Source organism: Dreissena polymorpha, chromosome 12 (assembly GCF_020536995.1).
Source record: "Dreissena polymorpha isolate Duluth1 chromosome 12, UMN_Dpol_1.0, whole genome shotgun sequence".
Classification (NCBI taxonomy): domain Eukaryota; kingdom Metazoa; phylum Mollusca; class Bivalvia; order Myida; family Dreissenidae; genus Dreissena; species Dreissena polymorpha.
The window spans coordinates 48,209,998-48,231,209 of record NC_068366.1 but is presented as its reverse complement, the minus strand read 5'-3'; the positions used below and the strand labels follow the sequence as shown (position 1 = coordinate 48,231,209).

The window sequence follows — 21,212 nt, the reverse complement described above, 5'->3', positions numbered from 1 at the left end:
TTAACATTTTGTTCTTGCATCTAATGGAACTGTGTGTATCCGTCCATTATCATTGTTTGTTTTAATAAAATGCAAAATATAAAATGATATAATTAATGATATAGTGCATTATAATTTGCAGTATTAATGGATAATGAAATTATATTGATGATACATCTCTACATCTCCAATGCAAGAGAAACCCCCTCCAAAGGCCGATAAATACAATGCAACCAATGCTTGTGTTATGCTCTATAATGTTTACAGTAACACAAACTGAAGTATCCGTAAGTTTCTCTAATATTAAACGTACTCTTTCTTAACGCTCCGAAATGCCAAACCTCAAGGAAACAACCGGAACGATACCGGTCAGAAAGAGATTCAAGGTACAGGTTGTACACGACACTTATACTTGTTGTGCTTAAGTCAGTGGGAGGTAAATATATCAATACGATCAATAATGGGCATTTATTTAAAGAATTGTTTGATCAATTGTAATATAAATATAAATTGTATTTACATGAATTATGTATTCAGTTGTAAAACTATATATAGTACGCGCTTAAATTATATTCGTTCATATCTTGTAATTTATTCTAGAAAAATGGTGAGGATCGATTTGTTTTTAATCGTTAAAAGACAACAACTTGCAGCATTGTTACGTGGCGAACAAAATTTTAATAATGATTACAATTGTTGTTTTGTTCTTCTCTCAAATTATTGGCGTCGCTCTGGGGAGCGGCGACTAGTATGTAATGCATTTTTTTCGCTTATGGAAGGAGAAGTTACTTTAAGGGTCAACGTATATATTTTTGTTTTAAGAATATCTTGCATAGTGGTGATTTTTTGTGTAAATTAGTGTACATAAGTACTGCATTTGTGCATATTACATTTATTACAACATTTATTGCCAATAATGCAAAGCTCATTGTTTAAATTAATAACTTATCCACAACTGATCACAGGGGAAAGATCACAGGGACTGGGCAAATACGCGAAACTTTCTGGTTTTGAATAAAAACAAAACATAATCAACATATATTTATTTTGTGGTTTTTCTAATTTGCTTATTTAGTGGAGAATCAATGTAGTACGATATTTGACGACCTATCGCGCAAGCAAGTTTATTGGAAGGCGTAGTGGTACGAAAACGTACAATGTATTAGTTTATTAATAGACATATAATAACGATCGCTATACACAACTTAACCAAATAGCAGTACATAAATGATGTCAGCCGGAATAGCTAAGTTGGGAGAGCGTTGGACTGAAGTTGTTTACGCAACAATCATCTAAAGCCCCCCGGTTCAATCCCGGGTTCCGGCACGAACGGAACAGTTTGGCGGCTGACAATTTTTTCAGTCAGGTTAATAAATATAGTAAAAATTTATTTTATGTAGACATTTTAAAATCCATTTAACTACAATTAAACATTTTTATTAAAATTTATGGATACCGCGTGGTGACAACGTGAATTAAAATTTCTTACATCACTTAAATATCTTATAAAAAAATACACGTGTTTTTATATTAACAAATAGATGCAAACAACACATCTATTATCCATGTATTTTTATGGCTGTCTATCATAGGCCCTAAGTACTATCCCTAACACATATAGAGCGCGAAGCGCGACACGTATTATTGATTGTAACAATGAGTTGCGATAAAGGAAGCAGCCGCTTATCAAGGAGGAGCTGTGTCCCAGCAACCCGTTTCCCTAGAGTCAAGCATTCCTCGGAGGTTTTTTTTAAGAACCACATATAGAGAGCGAAGCGCGACACGTATTACTATCCAGGTGGTATGGGCCCTTTAGCATTATCCGACCATTACGCCTATAGTTATCTTCCTTAGAATTTGAGAAATTTTGAAATCGTTGTTCGAAGTCAAAAATTTTCATCCGATTGTTCCCAAACTTGCACAGTTTTTTTTTATCAATGAAGACCAAACCCAAACTCTATATGAGCAATATCGGACGATACGTCACGAATTATGTCTCTTTGAATTTAAAAATAAAAGTGAACAACTGCTTGGTTAGGTGATTATGTCAACATTTTTCATCAGATTCTTCCAAACTTACCGTGTCTTCATATCAATGAGCATGTTTACTTCATTCAAAATGAGAAACATCGGGACAATAATAATTTTTTCTATTAAATTTGACAAAATAAACAATTTACACTTGTTTAAAAGATTTCACAACTTTCGTCTGAATCTTTCCAAACTTGTTAAGTGTTTTTATATCAGTATTACTCGAACCCTATTGAAAATGATGAATTTAGAACTTTTACAGTGTTTTCATATCAATGCGTACTCAACCCATATCGTAAATGAGCAACGTAAGAATAAGTTCAGAATCATCTCCCCTTGAAGTTGAGAAAAATATGAAATAACGCTTACAAGATGAAGCAGATTTTTTAAAACCTACACAGTTCTGTTTCATTAATGAAAACTGCACACGGATGCCAGTAAAAAAGGGAAACCAATGTAAATAAAATGAACTATGAAATATTTGGGGCTTACAACACAAAATCATAGATAATGGTTATTTGGGAGTTACTGGTATAACACAACATCATAAATAATGATCGTTATTTGGGGGTTATAACACAAAATTATAGATAATGGTTATACCAGTATCTTTTTCTATTTTTTTTTTTAAATAATCGGACAATATAATTATATTTACAGTAGAAAAAATTCGTTCCATGTAACTTCATTGAGTGCCTTTTACACTGAAATTCCCGACGCCCTTTGATGCATTGCATCAATTCTTATCTTCTTCTTATTATGTTATTCCCATCGTAAACTGACTGTTTCCTCTTCGTTTACTAAAATGCCACCAAGTTCGTATCATAAGATTGAGAGGAGCTGTTACGTCTATTTCGGAACATTTTAAGTTACCGTTTATTCTTTTATCGTGTTTGTCTGAAATATTATAATTGCGATTAGATATCATCATCACAAGAAACACGTAATAGATATGTGTGTAAAAATTTTAAGGTCTACACTATAGAAAAAATAAATTAATTAATTAATACCCAATCACGACAATAACACCATATCACGTCTATGACTCGCGAATGCTCAGCAATTCATCAAACATTAACCGCATGAAACATATGGGCCGTGCTCTGTAAAAAGGGAGTTGAATGCATGCGCGTAAAGTTTCGTCCCAGATTAGCCTGTATAGTCCGCACAGGCTAATCATGGACGACACTTTTCGCCTATACTGAATTTTTGCTAAGAGGAGACTTTCTTGAAACGCAAAATATCATAAAAGCGGAAACGGTCGTCCCTTATTAGCCTGTGCGGACTGCACAGGCTGATCTGGGTCGACACTGTACGCACATGGATTAAACCCCTTTTCCTAGAGCACGGCCCATATACTTATGTTTAACAAAGGGTTTACGAGCAACCAAATGCATAACATTGTGCTGACAAGCTTGCATATAATAGTCAGTCTTGCTATTTATTAACCATACTGACAATATAATCGGCGTAATAACGCTCGATTCGTCATTGTCGGTTCGGGTACTTTTAAGTATACTTACATTTACCCCGGGTACGGGAAATATACTTAAACGAACCCGGGAATTTTAACGCTACATCGGTCGTTGTCAGCTTTTTTTTTTATTAAATTAATTATGTTCACATTTATGTCAAAGTTAAATGGCCTCTATCGAAACGCATACTCAAAAAGTATGTTGATGCAGTTTTTTTCTCAAAAGAGAAGTTTGTTTAAGATAAACATATCGTTTTACGGTAATCGGCGGCGCGTTTTACAACATCGGATTTTGCGCGGGAATGCAACTCGGGGACAGTCTAATATCAACCGGGTACGTTTAAGTATATTTACGATACCCGGGGTACATGTAAGTAGTACCCGAGCCGACAATGACCAATCGAGCCTTAACAACATTATGCGTGCCATCAAATGAACACTTTTCCAGTATCCGCATATGAAATTATTGTATTTAGATTGCATGTAATTACATATTTCAAATAATGTGACGTTCATTCGACTTACACGCTGAAACAATAAATGCTTATGCATCTATTTCTACTCAAAGAATATGTGTGTTTTCTATATAGAATACACGCTACTGGTTGGAAATTCTGCATTTCAGTGTAAAATGCGATTCCGTATTTAACGCTGGAAAAATTGACTTCGTACGTGTTATATATCGTATACATCCGTGACGTTCCGAGCGACATTAAGTACAACCCGTTCTATTTTATATACACTCAAGCCACTTTAGAGCATTCTTTCATAACATGTGATTTGTTTTATTTTGTGTAGATGGTTCTAATTCAATAAAATCGTTGTTATCAACAAATCCGTCGATTTGTTTCTATCGTCAGGAACTTAATAAAGTATCGCACTCGTTCGTTCCTCGCCTTGTGTTCCTCTCGCTCGGCCGGCTCGTAAATGTAACATCAAACACTCACATCGTGTGCCACAAACATCCGGACAAACCGTAGGCCGGTCATAAACCTCTATACGTCGATGTTTTGTATACGATCCACAGAGGGCAAATAACTTTGTTTACTAATGTATTCAATAATATTGCAGATCTGTTAATGACGCGAATAATTCAGCATGTTTTATCATATTTCTTGCTGTAGCATTTAGTGAAGGTAGTGAGGATTCTTAAATGAATACATTTATAAGTGTGTTTAATAATAAGAAATCCGTCACGAATTCACATATTTTAAAAAGTGAATACAATCTTAAACTATTACTTTCAATAACATTATTGTATTCACTGAATTCGGAATTAAACCTGCAACATCGTTACATCCAAACAAACACAGACCTGGCCTTATAAATGACTTCGTTCATGGTTTAACCAAGCGGGTTCACATTAAAATGTTTTATGTACTACGCGTGTTTCATCGCAGCATCTGCACATAGGTCATAGAGTAAAATGATGCCGTTCACAGGTACATTTCTACAAGTAAGTCTTCTTTATTTGAAAATAACTAAAGATACGTGTAGTATCCCTATCAGACTACCCCCTCACGTTTATATATCGACCAACGAATCATAAATGATCCAAAATCACACGATCAAAATCTTAATTTCCGATACAACCTACATTCAGATAGGTACACCTTAGGAAACGCAGCATTTATTGAACCGACAGATAAAATAAACATAATTTGCCACAACACATCAATTGGAACTAGGCATTTGGAGTTCCTGATAATCGTAGCTGATAAGTAGATGTTATCTGCTTTAAAGGGAATTGTGGCTGTGCTTATCAGGTATTCGGCACGTCGGTTACAGCTCATTTGTTCATGACGGATATAAAACAGTTTAAAGCTATGTTCGATAAACGTGTTATGGCTTTTGTATGCACGAACGCACGTTTTTGAATGAGTCTAGATGACAGAATAAAACGTGCACGAAGAATTAATGCAGCGTATTATAGAATAAACTAAGATAACGGAACTGACCATTAAACAAGTGTAAATACAATATTTCGTTCGTAGAATTTCAGACCTATTTGTATTTAAATGGTGCAAGTGTGTAACACTATAGGGGTCGAGTAATTGACTGGAAAAAATTTGACTACGGAAATCGCCATTATTTTGAAATTGCGGGATATAGCGTGTTATAATGTAACGATAACGTGTATAATTTAAGAAAGAAAGACAAGTGATGTTCGGGACTATGTGATACGCGTTCAAAATAACAACTACGAATAGTAATGTATAAATACAATTCAGGTATCACCGTTGAACAAGTAAAAACGAGTTATCGAATAACAAAAGTGTTCGTCAATAAATAGGTGTGTGCAGTGCAATTAACGGAATAATTATCGATTTATTGTCATGGCAATAAATGGAGTGAGAGGACCGCCGGGTATTCATCCTGGTCGCCTCACGGTACCGGGTCAGAAACCAAGAGCCTCGGTGTACGACAAAGAGTATAACTGTTGTCGGATAGTGCTTTTGGGAATCCCAGGGGTGGGGAAAACAGGTGAGAATATTTTGGTGTTTGATAATACAATTGTTATACATGTATAGCGAATGCCAAAAATATCTAAAACTGTTTTTAAATTTGTTTTATTACAATGCTTTTTTCTTGGTGTTTTAATTATTACGCTGTGTATACGGTTTGGTGTTACAATCAGTATTTGGGGGGGGGGCGTTTCTGTAAGGTTTTAACTAAATACAAGCAAATAATAATTTCATAATTGCGCCACGTGTAAAAAATATGTACACGGACTTTTATCACATAAATTGCATATTAAGTACAAAAACAAGAGAAGTTGAGGCTAATATAATACATGTATGCTTACCAATCATTATATTATACTTACAGTACTGCTTATAAATCAAAACAGTGTTAATTATAAAAACAAGAATGCAAAGTATGAACCGTCAGTTTCGTTAACATTAAATTATTTTTGACGAAACGCAGATGTTGGCAGGATAGTTGATGTTCGAAATTGCTTTGAGACGGAAGATAAAAACGTAATTCGGCTTGTGTCAGATCATATTATATTAGAGCATCATTTAACCACGAACTTTCAACGCATAACGAGATTAAGTATATTTGTTAAGCCACTTTCCAGAAATGAGAGGAAATTCTAAGGAATGAATTTGACGATTTTCGTCCAAGTGACCCGATTTCTTTTGTTTTTATTTTTACAGAACGTCAATATGACGATAATAGCCCTTCCGTTAAACCGCTGTACTTGGGTCTGAAAAGAATGAAAAACGGCAAATGCTTAGCGCCTTTTACGCACTTGCTAAAACAACAACGCGCAGACATTTGTTGTCTTAACAATGAAACAAAAATGACGTGATGACAGTAAAAAATTGTTAAAAAAATGACATGTTTTTGTCACATTGTCGTTAAAATCGCGGATGAAATTAAAATTATTATGAAACGCATTTACATGTTATTATTTATGAAGCTGACATGCATGTTTTTTATAACTCAAGGTATCTACCGCTAAGTTGACATGCGTGTTTTTTAAAACTCAAGGAATCTGCCGCTTCACGCATTCTTTAGAATCCAGACGATATGCTATCCTCATCGATTCTCAAGAGTATCGTCAACATTATCATTTTAGACAGGGAATTACCCAGATATGACAGATGGCATACATTCTTCCAAAGAAATAGATATATTCTGCATTCAAATAAACTAGACCAAAACACACAAAAATGGTGTTTATTCAAATTAACCTTAACGTTGGTTGCCCAATGACATGTGTCTACCTTTATTCGTACACACAGTATTTTACGATTACGCTTTATAAACATTAATGTCGACATATATATAAATGTTCGATTGTTGTTGTTTTCGTCTCTTCTTATTAAACAAAACATCGTAATTACCACAGCTTGATCATATGCACTAAATGAATGAACGTAAATACCATGTATATATAGCTGCAAGGCAGTCACCACTTTAACATAAATTACAGTCTTTAAAGGGGCCTTTTCACGTTTTGGTAAATTGACAAAATAAAAAATAAAAAAAATAATAAAAAAGTTGTTTCAGATTCGCAAATGTCCGTTTAAGTTATGATATTTGTGAGGAAATAATAATACTGAACATTTACCATGCTCTAAAATATTCATTATATGCATCTTTTGACGATTTGGAAACCTGAAAATTATAAAGCGTTTCAACGCGAAACGATTGAGTAATATAAAATAAAGTTATTTTGTTGTCGAAACTACGAGGATTGCTTATATAAGTAAAAAAATTCATCCGCACATAGCTTGTGCACGAATGGTCGAGTGGTATAATTTATCAATATAAAGCATTTAATGACAAGCTTCAATGCATGCCAAAATCTGTGAAAAGGTCCCTTTAACCTCTACGAAATAGAAACGAAAAATTGAAGAAAATTGCATCAGTACGCTTGTGAACTACAATATCTCTGAATAATTCGAGGATGTTTTTGCTTCCTATATATCGTGTTTCAACGATTGCAGTTGATAAATAATCTCATCGATATCGTTCCTTTGGTGCCTCTTTTGTGGAAGGCAAATCACGATTTACTGGGAGTTGTTATCAAAGAATCTCTGCGCCGTGATGTTATTTTTACAATTGTGTAACGTATAACAGGTGTCTTTTCATGGGGATATATCGGAAAAGTATTAATGCATATAAAGAAATAATAAAATAAATAGTGTTTGCATCATCGTTTGTAATACACATATAGTGTATTAATGTATCATTTGTTAAAGTTTGTTTTCAAACAAATTGCAATGCAAAATTTATAAAAGTATATACACGTTTAAAAGAAAATATTAATACTGCTTTCACGGCAGCAGTAAATAAAATTCCTATTTGTGACTAGTAGTAGAACGTTAGTCGATATAAAAATAACAATGTATGCAAATACGTTCATATGTAAGCACATGTTTACCATATAAGTGTAATTATTATAATTAATAGTCATAGACGTATATAACATGGGCTTTGTACCCAAAAACACTAGGTATCTAGTGCATTTATCACTGTTTCTGTTTGAAATTTTGCTCGAAAACCCTTAGTTTCATCTTACAAATAGCGTTTCCATAAAATCGTGTGCTAATCATTCTTATGATTTATTATCTGAATAATTTCACAGAAATATAACTAAACATCGTACATCGAAGCTGTGGAGTATTTGAGCTTGTCATACTAACAAAAATGTTTAGAATAGATTTTAATTGTCGATCAGTATTGAATGTATCGTTTTGAACGGTCATGCAAGTATTATGCACGGACTCAAAGTAAAAGTTGAACATGCATGAAAAGATGATGAGCACATGTATGTAGTTGAGTGCGCATTATGTCTTCTTAAACAAAATAAGTGAAACGGTTGTTTATGTTCTTAACTGACGTAACAGCAGCAGCACTATAAATAACGTATTGCATTTTGTTTATTGGAATCTTTGTATTTGTTATACAATAAATATTATTCTAACTGTGTTGATCCGCCTGGCATGTACAACAAAACAAATTTCCCCTTGATATTGCGTAGCAACAATTCAGAATAACAAACCAAGTCAATATCTGATTTGTCCATCGTCGGCTGTATACGTCATGCAATTATTATTGGAGAGACTTAACGAAGTTAAATCGTTATCCACATAAAACACATGTTTGGGTGAATTGCGTTGATTCTCTCGGTTACTGTATCACATAAGTATTTCATACTGGACTATGATACGATGTTTCAGTGATAAACAGACGAGTCTTTCGATTTCATACTCTACAAATGTAATGGAACAAATAAATATAATATAAACACATGTTATCAATACACATATGTAAAGACGGATTACTTGTATACTTTGCCGTTGATAAACAAAATGCTGTTGGCTGTGTTGTGTTACAAGCTCATGTAAAATTCGACATTACACCACCAAATAACAATCACTGAAACCAACATAAATGATTATATGATAGATGGTTATTCAAATAAGTTTTAACTCGATAGACTTAACGCATCTATTTTAGCATATATTCGTTCTTATTCTTCGAAGCTGTATGTGGAATTTTGATCATATTGCTTTTTGAGTATATTACTAGTTGTTGCACAGATCTCTATCACTTTAGAAAAATAATCTTATACGTAGGTATAAATAACGCCAACCAACTTAAGCACCAAAAGTAGTTTCAGTAAGATAATCCTGGTATTCAGCTAACGCAGTACTGCAGGGGCGGCCTCCATTTGTATGTTCAACTCATGAAAGATATGTGGCATTACTTTCATGTTTATGTCTAAACCTTTTAAAATATATCCCTTCCGTTGTCGTTCCAGTTTGTTAATATCTCGATAAGATAAACAAACTAATCGAGTTTTTATTAGCTATTGATTATTATTTATAGTTATATACTTACATATTTTACATTGCATCATATTATTTCCATCTGAAACATACCATCTGGAAAACAGAAAACTTTAGCCATGAGCGATGTACAAAGTTAAGTTTACTGTCATACGAGTTTTCACGAAAGGGGTCGACTTGCCCCATTTTAGCCAAGCCCTCGTATCCCCAGGCAACGTTTTAGTTCTCCAACAATATAGAGAATTCTGGAGTTTTGCTATTAAGGTATATCGGCCCATTTGTGCAAAAGGTACCATATGCCTTCTAATTTCAATGTCACATGGTACCTTTTTTGCACCAATGGGGCGATATAATGCTCGAACCAACTCCGAGACTTTACGCTACACATCTTATTGTGCCTGATACCAATGCTCGCATCTATAATGTCAACTGACATATTGTAACAGTGTTGTTTGAACGTTACTGTACAATTTTAAATATGATGTGATTGCACTATACGACTTTCAAAAGTCGGATATCGTATAGGACAATATATCTATGGCTCCGTTATCACTTAAACCAACCTTTATATTTAAAGTCGATATACGACAACAACACACATACTAACACTAAGATGTAACCAACAAAGCGAGAATGACTAATGTTCTTGGCACGTTTTTCTAACATCATAACGTTATACACTGTTTAAAACTCGCTTTGCTTTCATTTTAAAAACATGTGTGTGCAATATATCCATTCGTTCGTTATAGTTTATTCTGATTATGTTGCATTTCTTTGGAACATATAGCTAGTCCGTTAGAGGTTTTTTTATATCAAAAGTCCATTTTCAGTTTATTTTTAATGATACTTTCATAATCTAATTTTGACACATAATATTTGCATTTCGTTATGTTTCAGCTTTAACAGTGCGGTTCATGACTAGACGGTTTATAGGAGAATATTGTCCAACATTGGGTAAGATACCATATGCTTTCAAACCAATGTTCAAAATGTGACATAATATTTTTTTATCTAAAGTGATATATGGTATTTTGGTTTGTAATGTGGTCAGCAACCTTCACGCACAATGTCATTTTTGGTAAGTTATAATGACACATAGTACATATCATTTCTCGTCATGAATTTGTCGAAACGTTAAGTAATGAGGACTTCTTCTTTTCTAAGTTGGCTACCATGTACTTAATATAGTTTTAATTCACAATATTCTATCAAAATTTTCCATCATTATTAATATAAACAATATTATCGTAATATTACTTGAACGTATATGATCTAGAGTTATTCGGATCACCCGCGTTTGACCATGTAGCCAACACCAGGTTAGTGTTCAATATATAGAGATTATAAATATGCTATTGCCACCCGATACGACTCGAGTTAGTCTGTTCAACAGGCCTTAGGTTAACGGAGTTAGCCTGTACGGACAGGCAATGGTATTACCATCATACCATTTGGTATGGGGTTAGCCTGTAGATAACCTGGATAAAAGATCTATAAATAAATAGTTTATTTATAGATTACGAAGGAAAAGGTATTAGGGTACGGTATCTCGATCTCTCGATTATTTATTGAAAACAAAGACCTATAGCTAACAAGTTATCTATAGGTCTTTGTTGAAAATAATGAAGAAAAGCGCCTTTTTAGGTCTTAAAACAATAAAGAATGGAAATATTGGTTATAAATTTATGTTTTAATAAATGAATTTAGAACAATTTAAGATTAAATATATTGCACACTGACAGTGAATAGATTAATAATTTTGAAAACACTAGGGATTTGTTTATAGTTTAATTATATTTAAGTATGAAATACCAAAAATAATAATCAAATTATTGTAAGCAGAACAGGGTTTCATTCAATCATTTATTTATGTATTAATGTATTTATTTATGTATTAATGTATTTTTTTATGTATTTATTTATTTATTCATTCATTCACGCGTTCATTCATGCGTTTATTCATGCGTTCATGTATTTCTTTCTTACTTTCTTTATTAATTCATCTATTTATTTATTTATCTATCTATTTATCTATTTATTCCGTTTGTGCGTACGTGGGCTTGTTCATTGGTTTATTGGTTCGTTCGTTCGTTCGTAATTTCTTTCAGTCAGTCAGTCAGTCAGTCAGTCAGTCAGTCAGTCAGTCAGTCAGTCAGTCAGTCAGTCAGTCAGTCAGTCAGTCAGTCAGTCAGTCAGTCAGTCAGTCAGTCAGTCAGTCAGTCAGTCAGTCAGTCAGTCAGTCAGTCAGTCAGTCAGTCAGTCAGTCAGTCAGTCAGTCAGTCAGTCAGTCAGTCTTTTAGTCAGTCAGTCAGTCAGTCAGTCAGTCAGTCAGTCACTCAGTCACTCAGTCAGTCAGCGAGCGAGCGAGCGAGCAGGCCTGCCTGTCGGTCGGTCGTTCGTGCGCTCGTTTGTTATTTTGTTCGTTCGTTCATGCGTCCGTCAAATTGTTTGTTCGTTCGTTCGTTTGTGCGTTCGAGCTTTTCTGCGTTCGTAATCATCATCATCATCATCATCATCATCATCATCATCATCATCATCATCATCATCATCATCATCAACAACAACAACAACAACAACAACAACATCATCATCATTATCATCGTCATCATTATCATCATTTTAATTTTTTTATATTTTTTATTTCATTTCTTTATATATTTTGTATTATTTGTATTGTATTATATTAAATGCATATTATGTTAATGCTGCCACGTTATGACATATCATGCCGACAGGTGATTGATGTCGGTGTGTCATGCAACATTGTCCTGTTTATTGGACCCTTAATGCGATAAAGCCACTTGTAATAATGGTGATAACTGTTATTTCTATTGCTTAACAATACGAGACTGCGAAAACAAATGCCACAGGTTATTTATTTGACTCTTTCTTTGTTTCAATTTATATTAAAAGTATATTGATTATCTGAAGTGTGACTGTCTTTAGTTTGAAGATTTAATACGAAATTACATAAAAACTATAGTTGTTAATTTACTAAAGCAATTGACTCTTTAATATGTGTTTTTTTTTATATGAAACTACGATAATGGTAGCAAGAAGTATCCTTTTTTAACGATGCTCGGTACATATCCCGATCGTGAAAATTAAGGTTGAAATAAAACGTTATATTTAAATTTTTTACTGATTTTTTAAGTTTTAAGTCGCATATCAAACACATCAAATGTTTTATGTAGTGTATTGTATATTTACGTATGACAGTTTGAAGTCCTGCTGATATAATTTATAAATCATTAAAAAGGGAATATAATATTTCCCGTGCACTTTTATACACTTAATTATAGTATTTGCCGGAAAAGAAAACCATAGTGGAAGTATCAAGTAAATGAATGCAAAAGTGTAATCAAACTAAACACTTGTGTGCGTACATATAACTTGAACTTCATTAAGCACTGTTATATGCATCCTTATATTAGTCATATGGCATATTATGTATGAAGCATACGTCTGTTCTCAAAAATTGAACTATATGGTATTTAAGTATTTCATTTAGACGCAGTTGTCTTTCCACACATTCTAATCACCCATGTTTGACTACTCGCGTTTCTTAATTGGACAATCTAACCTGTACTTTACGACAGAAAATTTAAGTCAGACTAATATATAACGGAGCCGGTCGATGTCTGATCTATATGAATAAACTTGACGCTTAAATGGATAAGATTTAGGGATCACAACCAATTTAAGTCAGACTAATGGCCGGCCGATGTCTGATCTATATCAGATAACTTTACGCTCAAATAGATAAGAAAGGGGTCACCACAGCAGGTTGCTAATACACAGTGTAGACTTCCGCTGTTTTATTGTTGAAACATGTTTGTTTAGAAAGCATGGCCAAAATAATATGGAATCCAATTTTGAAATAAAAAATCGTCTGAAAATAGCGCCGTTGACTCGTTAATTGAAGAGTATAGATGACATCAAAGAAGTGATTTTCTAGAAACCTGGAGACAACTGAGGACGACACATACAATTAAGTAAATAATAAAACAACTAAAAAGCATCCTATGGAGGCAGATGATATCTTACTTAAAAGTCAACAGATATATTGAGGCTAAAAATCGTATTTTATAAAGGAATATAATTGCATCTCTGTCCAATTAGATGTCTTGCAAGCGATTGTTTATTTCAAATGTAGTATGTGCTGTGATAGAAACCAACTTTGCGCATAAATTATAATAACGTGCCTTGATCGTTTTCTCGTCTATGAGAGTTTAAACTTGTAATATACTGTGAAAAGCACCCATGGTACTTAACCGAAGTTATTTCTATTTAATGTTAGTAATTTACACTATTTCAATTTAGAACGTTTTTTTTTTTATAATTTTATTTTATTTTGCATGTTTGTTACAACAATATATTTAAAAAGAAAATAAATACATTTAATCAACTAAAAAAGCTAAAAGGTTGAACACAAAATAAGTAAATAAATTATTAAATACATCAAAAAATGAATGAATGAATAAATGGCTGGCATGGCTGGCTGGCTGGCTGGCTGGCTGGCTGGCTGGCTGGGGGGGAGGAAGGGAGGGAGGAAGGAAGTAAGGAATGGAGGGAGGGAGGGTGTGAGGGGGAGGGAGGGACGGAGGGAGGGACGGAGGGAGGAATGGAGGGAGGAAGGGAGGAACGGAGGGAGGAACGAGGGAGGAACGGAGGGAGGAAGGAGGGAGGAACGGAGGGAGGAACGGAGGGAGGAACGGAGGGAGGAACGAGGGACGGAGGGAGGGACGGAGGGAGGGACGGAGGGAGGGACGGAGGGAGGGGACGGAGGGAGGGACGGAGGGAGGGACGGAGGGAGGGACGGAGGGAGGGACGGAGGGAGGGACGGAGGGAGGGACGGAGGGAGGTAGAGAGAGAGGGAGGGAGGGAGGAGGGAGGAAACGGAGGGAGGAACGGAGGCAGGGACGGGAGAGAGGGACGGAGGGAGGGACGGAGGGAGGGACGGAGGGAGGGGACGGAGGGAGGGAAGGAGGGAGGGACGGAGGGAGGAGACGGAGGGAGGGAGGAGGGAGGAGTAGAGAGGGAGGGAGAGGGAGGGAGGAAAGGGGAAGGGAGGAAGGAAGGAAGGAAGGAAGGAAGGAAGGAAGGAAGAAGAAGGAAGGAAGGAAGGAAGGAAGGAAGGAAAGGGAAGGGAAGGAAGGAAGGAAGGGAAGGAAGGAAGGAAGAAGGAAGAAAGGAAGGAAGGAAGGAAGGAAGGAAGGAAGGAAGGAAGGAAGGAAGGAAAAGGAAGGAAGGAGGAAGGAAGGAAGGAAGGAAGGAAGGAAGGGAAGGGAGGGAGGGGAGGGAGGGACGGAAGGGAGGGAAGGGAGGGAGGGAGGGAGGGGACGGGGGGAAGGGAGGGAGGGAGGAGGGAAGGAGGGAGGGAGAGAGGGAGGGAGGAACGGAGGCAGGGACGGAGGGAGGGACGGAGAAGAGAGGGACGGAGGGAGGGACGGAGGGAGGGAGGAGGGAGGGACGGAGGGAGGGACGGAGGGAGGGACGGAGGGATGGACGGAGGGAGGGACGGAGGGATGGAATGAGGGAGGGACGGAGGGAGGGACGGAGGGAGGGACGGAGGGAGGGAGGGAGGGAGGGAGGAGGAGAGGAAGGAAGGAAGGAAGGAAGGAAGGAAGGAAGGAAGGAAGGAAGGAAGGAAGGAGGAGGAGGAAGGAAGGAAGGAAGGAAGGAAGGAAGGAAGGAAGGGAGGGAGGAAGGGAGGGAGGAAGGGAGGATGGAAGGGAGGGAGGGAGGGAGGGAGGGAGGTAGGGAGGGAGGGAGGGAGGGAGGGAGGGAGGGAGGGAGGGAGGGAGGGAGGGAGGGAGGGAGGGAGGGAGGGAGGGAGGGAGGGAGGGAGGGAGGGAGGGAGGGAGGGAGGGAGGGAGGGAGGGAGGGAGGGAGGGAGGGAGGGAGGGAGGGAGGGAGGAGGAAGGAAGGGAGGGAAGGAAGGAAGGAAGGATGGAAGGAAGGAAGGAAGGATGGAAGAAAGTTGGATCGATCGATGGATGGATGGATGGATGGATGGATAGATGGATGGAAGAACAAACGAACGAACTCATTAACAAACGAACGAACCAATGAACAAACGCACGAACGCACAAAGTAACGAAAAAAAACGGACGGACGAAGGGATGGAAAGATTAATGAATGAATGAACGCATAAATAATTAAATAAAACAAAAAACAAAACAAAAATGTTTAAAACATAAATACATATATGAATGAATAAATGCATGAACGAACGAACGAATGAATGATCGAACGAACGAACGAACGAACAAACGAAAAAAAGAATTAAACAAAGACCAAAATCAAAAAAGAACGAAATAACAAAAGAACAAACAAACGAACAAACAAACGAACGATCCAAGGAACGAACCAAAGAACGAACGAACCAACCAACCAACAAACAATAAACAAACGCACGAACGCACAAACGAACAAACAAACGGATGGACGAACTGACGGACGGATGGAAGGATAAATGAATGAATTAATTAATAATTAGATAAATAGATGGGTAATTTATTTTAAAAAAAATAATTAAATAAAATTACGTTCATACTTTTTGTTTGTTATTATTTTTTCTATTGCATACTTAAATATAATTTAACTACATGTATCAACAAATGCATAGTGTTTTTCAATATATTGAATCTATTGTACATTTCACATGTATTACAAATAAACCACGAGGTAACAAGATAGATTCACTTTAGCATTTATTATATTCAATCTTAAAATGTTCTAAATTCCTTGAATAAAATAAATATTTGCATTCCATATTTAACATTTTTTTTTAAAGTTCAAGACCTAAAAGGGCGTTTTTCTTCATTATTTTCAATAAATACTCGAGAGATCGAGATACCGTGACCTAATCCCTTTTCCTTCGTTATCTATAAATAAACTATTTATTTATAGATCTTTGATCCAGGTTATCTACAGGCTAACCCCATACCAAATGGTATGATGGTAATACCATTGTCTGTCCGTACAGGCTAACTCCGTTAACCTAAGGCCTGTTGAACAGACTAACTCGAGTCGTATCGGGTGCTATTGCCGTTGTGTACTTAAAATTTCCCGACGAGTTGAAGAGAGGTTGACAAAGCTCGGCTTGCCGAGCCGTGTAAGCCATTCTGAGACGAGTTGGATATATTCAAGCACACAATGGTTAAAGTACGGTATTTTCTTTGCCCTTAATTATTTATATTTATAAATCTTTGTTGATTAAACTATTAGCGTTTAATTGTTTAAAGTAATAGCCAAAACAGAATCGAAAATATTAGTTGAATGGAACCTTGCTTTATCCCCCCCCCCGATATTGTTAATTTGTGTCTGTAAGCAACTCTTCGTTTGACTCAGTTTTACTAACTGGCATAAACAATTCAAAACTCTACCGGCTAAAAATTGTGAATGAATGAAAATCACCGTGTTTATTATCGTATAGTTTTATTAGCTTTTATGATGAGTTGGCAAGCTGCATGCGATATATACTATACATTTTTTCATCTCCATCTTCCTTTTTCATTTTACAACAGTTGATGTAAGCAGACAATTCTTTGTGGATAGACATTTATTGACCAACTAACAAAAGATCGACCCATTCAGCAAAAATAATTACCATTCAAATTCTATGTTAATTTGTGTCGAAAAGTAAAAGAACAATGCACAACAATTATAATATTAAAAACTCTTTTTTAGTCGCTGCAACTGATCTCAATCCGTAGATTCTTCAGCAATAACACATGCTTTTAAAAACCGCGCTATTCGAGTGCATTCTATATTAAGAAAGGAATCTACAATCCAATCTCACCGGTTAAAGTCGAGTCATACATTCCAGAATTTGTATTCACATTTAATATAAATAATGAAATAATCAAGCACAAATACCCAATTACTGCATATATTAAAACAAAGACCTAGAATACATTCTTGGTCTTTGATTAATACAACTGCTTAAAAAAATTCAGAGACTATGTTATCCTAAAACTGAGTGAATGATGCAATCCAGTGACGTTATGTCAACAGACAAGCGCGCGCACTTAGGCGATGTGTTATGCATCTAGTTAAAACTCAGTAGAAACGCTGTATATGAATACTAACTGACGGCATTTTGTCTTATACGTAACATAAAGTTTATTTCCAGAGACCATCCATCGGTGTCAGTGTCACGTGGACAATGAGGACACGAGAACAGAGATTTTAGACACAGCAGGGCAGGTGATGACCATGGTTTTAAAAATACAAATGTCAAGTACTAGTAAACAGACCCTGAGGCCCCCCTCCCCCCTCACGCCCCCAGCTGGCTGTTGAGTTATGAATGGGCCTACTGCAAATGTTTCTCGCATGAAAGGGCCAACATTACACTTTCTCTCCATACAAAAAAGCAGATGTATCTTTATCGTCCCTGATAATCAAGGGGATAAGCCTTACTTTACTCGCCAGTGGAGATAAGCCCCTATGCAATGATTTCTTATAGCCTTGTACATACATTCCTGATCAACCCCTTGTGATCATGAATGCTTCATCTATCAATGGTTGATGTAAAACTTATTTTAATTGGCAAAAGAAAGAGAAACAGCGAACGGTAGCAATGATATTGGAGGTCGTAGGTCTGAAAATGGCTGACGTTAATAATTTGTGAAAAGCAAATAATGTTGGAAGCAAATAGATTACAATCGTCATTAATTTTAACCGGAAAGTGTTGTTTTGTCTAAGTCCAATACCCATAACTTCGCCAAAAATCAATGGACCGGAACGAAACTCATGCTTTATCTGTAAGTCATGTAGGTAGACTCACACAACAATTATCAGGTCAAAATCTTAATACGTTTTGAAAAGTTCGGAAAATGAAATGTCAGACGGACGGACAGTCCGACTGCATTATGCCACCCCTACCGGGGGCATAAAAATTAACTCAATATCTGAAATAGTTACGTAAACAAAAACTCCGGAAAACTGTTATAATAGAGAACAATGTAAGTCCAAGGCCCATAACTTCGCCAAAAAATCAATTGCCAGGAAAACATTCACACGTCATCAGAATTTCATGATGTTAGACTCACATTCCAAAAATCAGTTAAATATCTGAAAGCGTTGCGAAAACTCCAAAAACAGTTATCATAAAGAAAATGTTAAGTATAATATAATGTCGGAGTTCTAGACGATTTTGATGGTGTATCAGTGTAAAAGAGAAAATGCTAAAATGGCAGTTTTTTTTAAGCATTTAAAATCACCTTGAAAGTGCCAAATTAAAAAAAAATGCGCGAGGTGACCCGTCCCGCACCCTCTCCGGTTGCCCCCTTCCCAGTCAAAAATTCCTTGGTCCGGCCCTGGAAAATAAGTCATGTCAAGTACTAGTAAGTACATAACTAAGCAAAAACATGTAATTGGTGTACAGATTTGAAACATGTAATTGGTGTACAGATTTGAGTACAGATTTGAGTTTGTATATACATGTATATTTTCATGTGTCGTACAAAAAAAAATGAATGTGTATAAAGTTTCTTAAATAATCGAACAATATGTTATCAAAAAATCATCGTCGCAAAACATTTACGAAAATACCTTATACTTGTTAAATATAAGTGTTCAATACAACATAACATACACTATACATACCCATAACATACTATTAAACAGAATGTTTCATGTTTACAGATGTGCGCCGATGGGGGCTGGGTCTGGAAAGACTACTACGCTTTCTGGGGTGACTGCTACCTCTTCATATATTCCATCAACGACAGGCAAAGCTTCGAGCAAATAATGAACTTTAAGAGACATGTCGAGAACATTCGACAAGCGCCCGTATTCGGCCTTCTTGTAGGTAACAAAGCGGACTTGCTTCACGATAGACAAGTGCCGGAAGTTGAGGGCATTGAACTTGCGGACGAAATCGGTTGTCGCTTTTACGAAATCTCCGCCGCCGACTGGACTCAGGTGGATAAGATTGTAGATCTGTTCCACGATGCGGTCCGCGAGTACCGGCGATCACGTGGAATGCGCATGCGTCGCCCAAGTTCCTCCACACGCTTTCGTCAGGCAATACAAAAGGTGATAACAGGTAAAGGGGGAACGACAAGGCGATCACCGTCTACTACTACTTGACAGCATAACGAATTCGTCTAAACTGTGGAAAAAAATCGACTAAACACGTTGGCGTCTGAAATCGAAGTTAAAAAAATAATAAAATTAATAATATAAATGTGAATACATAGTTGTACACACGTGTACACCGAACGGGTATATATTTGCAATTAACAACATGTTCTTCAGAATCATGTGTATTTTGCATGTATATGTCGTTTCAAAATCAATAATGGGTTTGGTTGTTTTGAATTTAGTCGCATAAACGTACGGCTACGAGAGTACAGATAGTGTGCAAGTATATGAAATTGAGAATATTGATTGGATATGTGATACATGCACACCAAAGAAATATATACAGTCCACTCTCGTTATCTCGAAGTCGGCGGGAACAAGAAAAAATATCGAGATAACGAGAGTTCGAGATATCCGATTAGGCGTTTTCAAAGAAAAAATAAATACCTGCTAAGTGGTCTAACTAAAGCCGTCACCGTGTGGCATAATACTCTCGGCCTGATATACATGTATACGCGTTTTTACGAGGCACGGTTAATTTTGCTATTTAAATGCTTAAAATGACGTTTTAAGTATTACATAATTGCATGAACACATGCGGTTATAATTTTTCTAAACTGTCGAGTAAACATCTGGTAATGTTGCTATTTATAGTTATGATGCAATTGACGTCCAATCAAGACGAGGGTTTTCTATCTGAACATGCGTAAATCACGTTCCGGAATACTGAAGTGTACATGTACATTTTGTAGTTTATAATGCAAAGTTCAATCGATTATTAGTACAGGGTCAAATAAAAATGAAAAGCCATTTTGAGTCTTGACTTTATTATATATTAAAAACAATTAGTCCTTCGGCCTTCCGTCAGGCAGTGTATTAATTGCAGTTAATTCATGTTAAAGTGACAGTTAAAGTGACAGGCCTTACTCAAGTGTTAATGGCTAACGACATTACACACGTGTGATCATTGATGCAATCAACGGATCAATTTCCTACCGCACAGTATCGGGAGCAGCCGGGCGAAGCGAGACGGCAAAGTATCAAAGAAAAAATTTCTCACCTTTTGCCGACACTGGGACAGTTATTCGCACTTCGAGATAAACCACAGTAAATACATGTAAAATTGGGACTCGGGACAAAATTTTATATCGACATATCGAATTATTCGACATAACGAAAATCGAGATATGCGATGTTTATTTATATAGATAAAGAAGGAAAAAAGTTGGGACATTTAGCTTTCTTCGACATATCGAGAATATCGAGATATCCGATGTCGACATAACGAGAGTGGACTGTATTAAATTGGCTGCGCATCTTAGATT

At 36.3% G+C, this 21,212-nt stretch overlaps 1 protein-coding gene across 1 annotated transcript; it reads left to right on the top strand.

Annotated features, from left to right (window-relative positions):
* The first annotated feature begins 5,129 nt into the window (after positions 1-5,129).
* On the top strand, positions 5,130-20,224 carry LOC127853558 (ras-related and estrogen-regulated growth inhibitor-like). The gene is made up of 4 exons (XM_052388151.1): positions 5,130-5,968; positions 10,690-10,746; positions 17,933-18,006; positions 19,447-20,224. Exons 1-4 carry the CDS (start codon positions 5,821-5,823, stop codon positions 19,891-19,893), a joined length of 726 nt encoding a protein of 241 aa, XP_052244111.1. The 5' UTR covers positions 5,130-5,820; the 3' UTR covers positions 19,894-20,224.
* The last annotated feature ends 988 nt before the right edge of the window (positions 20,225-21,212 follow it).

Coding starts and splice junctions, on each gene's coding strand:
- LOC127853558 (XM_052388151.1), top strand. CDS start 5,821: ATGGCAATAAATGGAGTGAGAGGACCGCCGGGTATTCATCCTGGTCGC. Junction 5,969..10,689: donor CCCAGGGGTGGGGAAAACAG/GTGAGAATATTT, acceptor GTTATGTTTCAG/CTTTAACAGTGCGGTTCATG. Junction 10,747..17,932: donor AGAATATTGTCCAACATTGG/GTAAGATACCAT, acceptor GTTTATTTCCAG/AGACCATCCATCGGTGTCAG.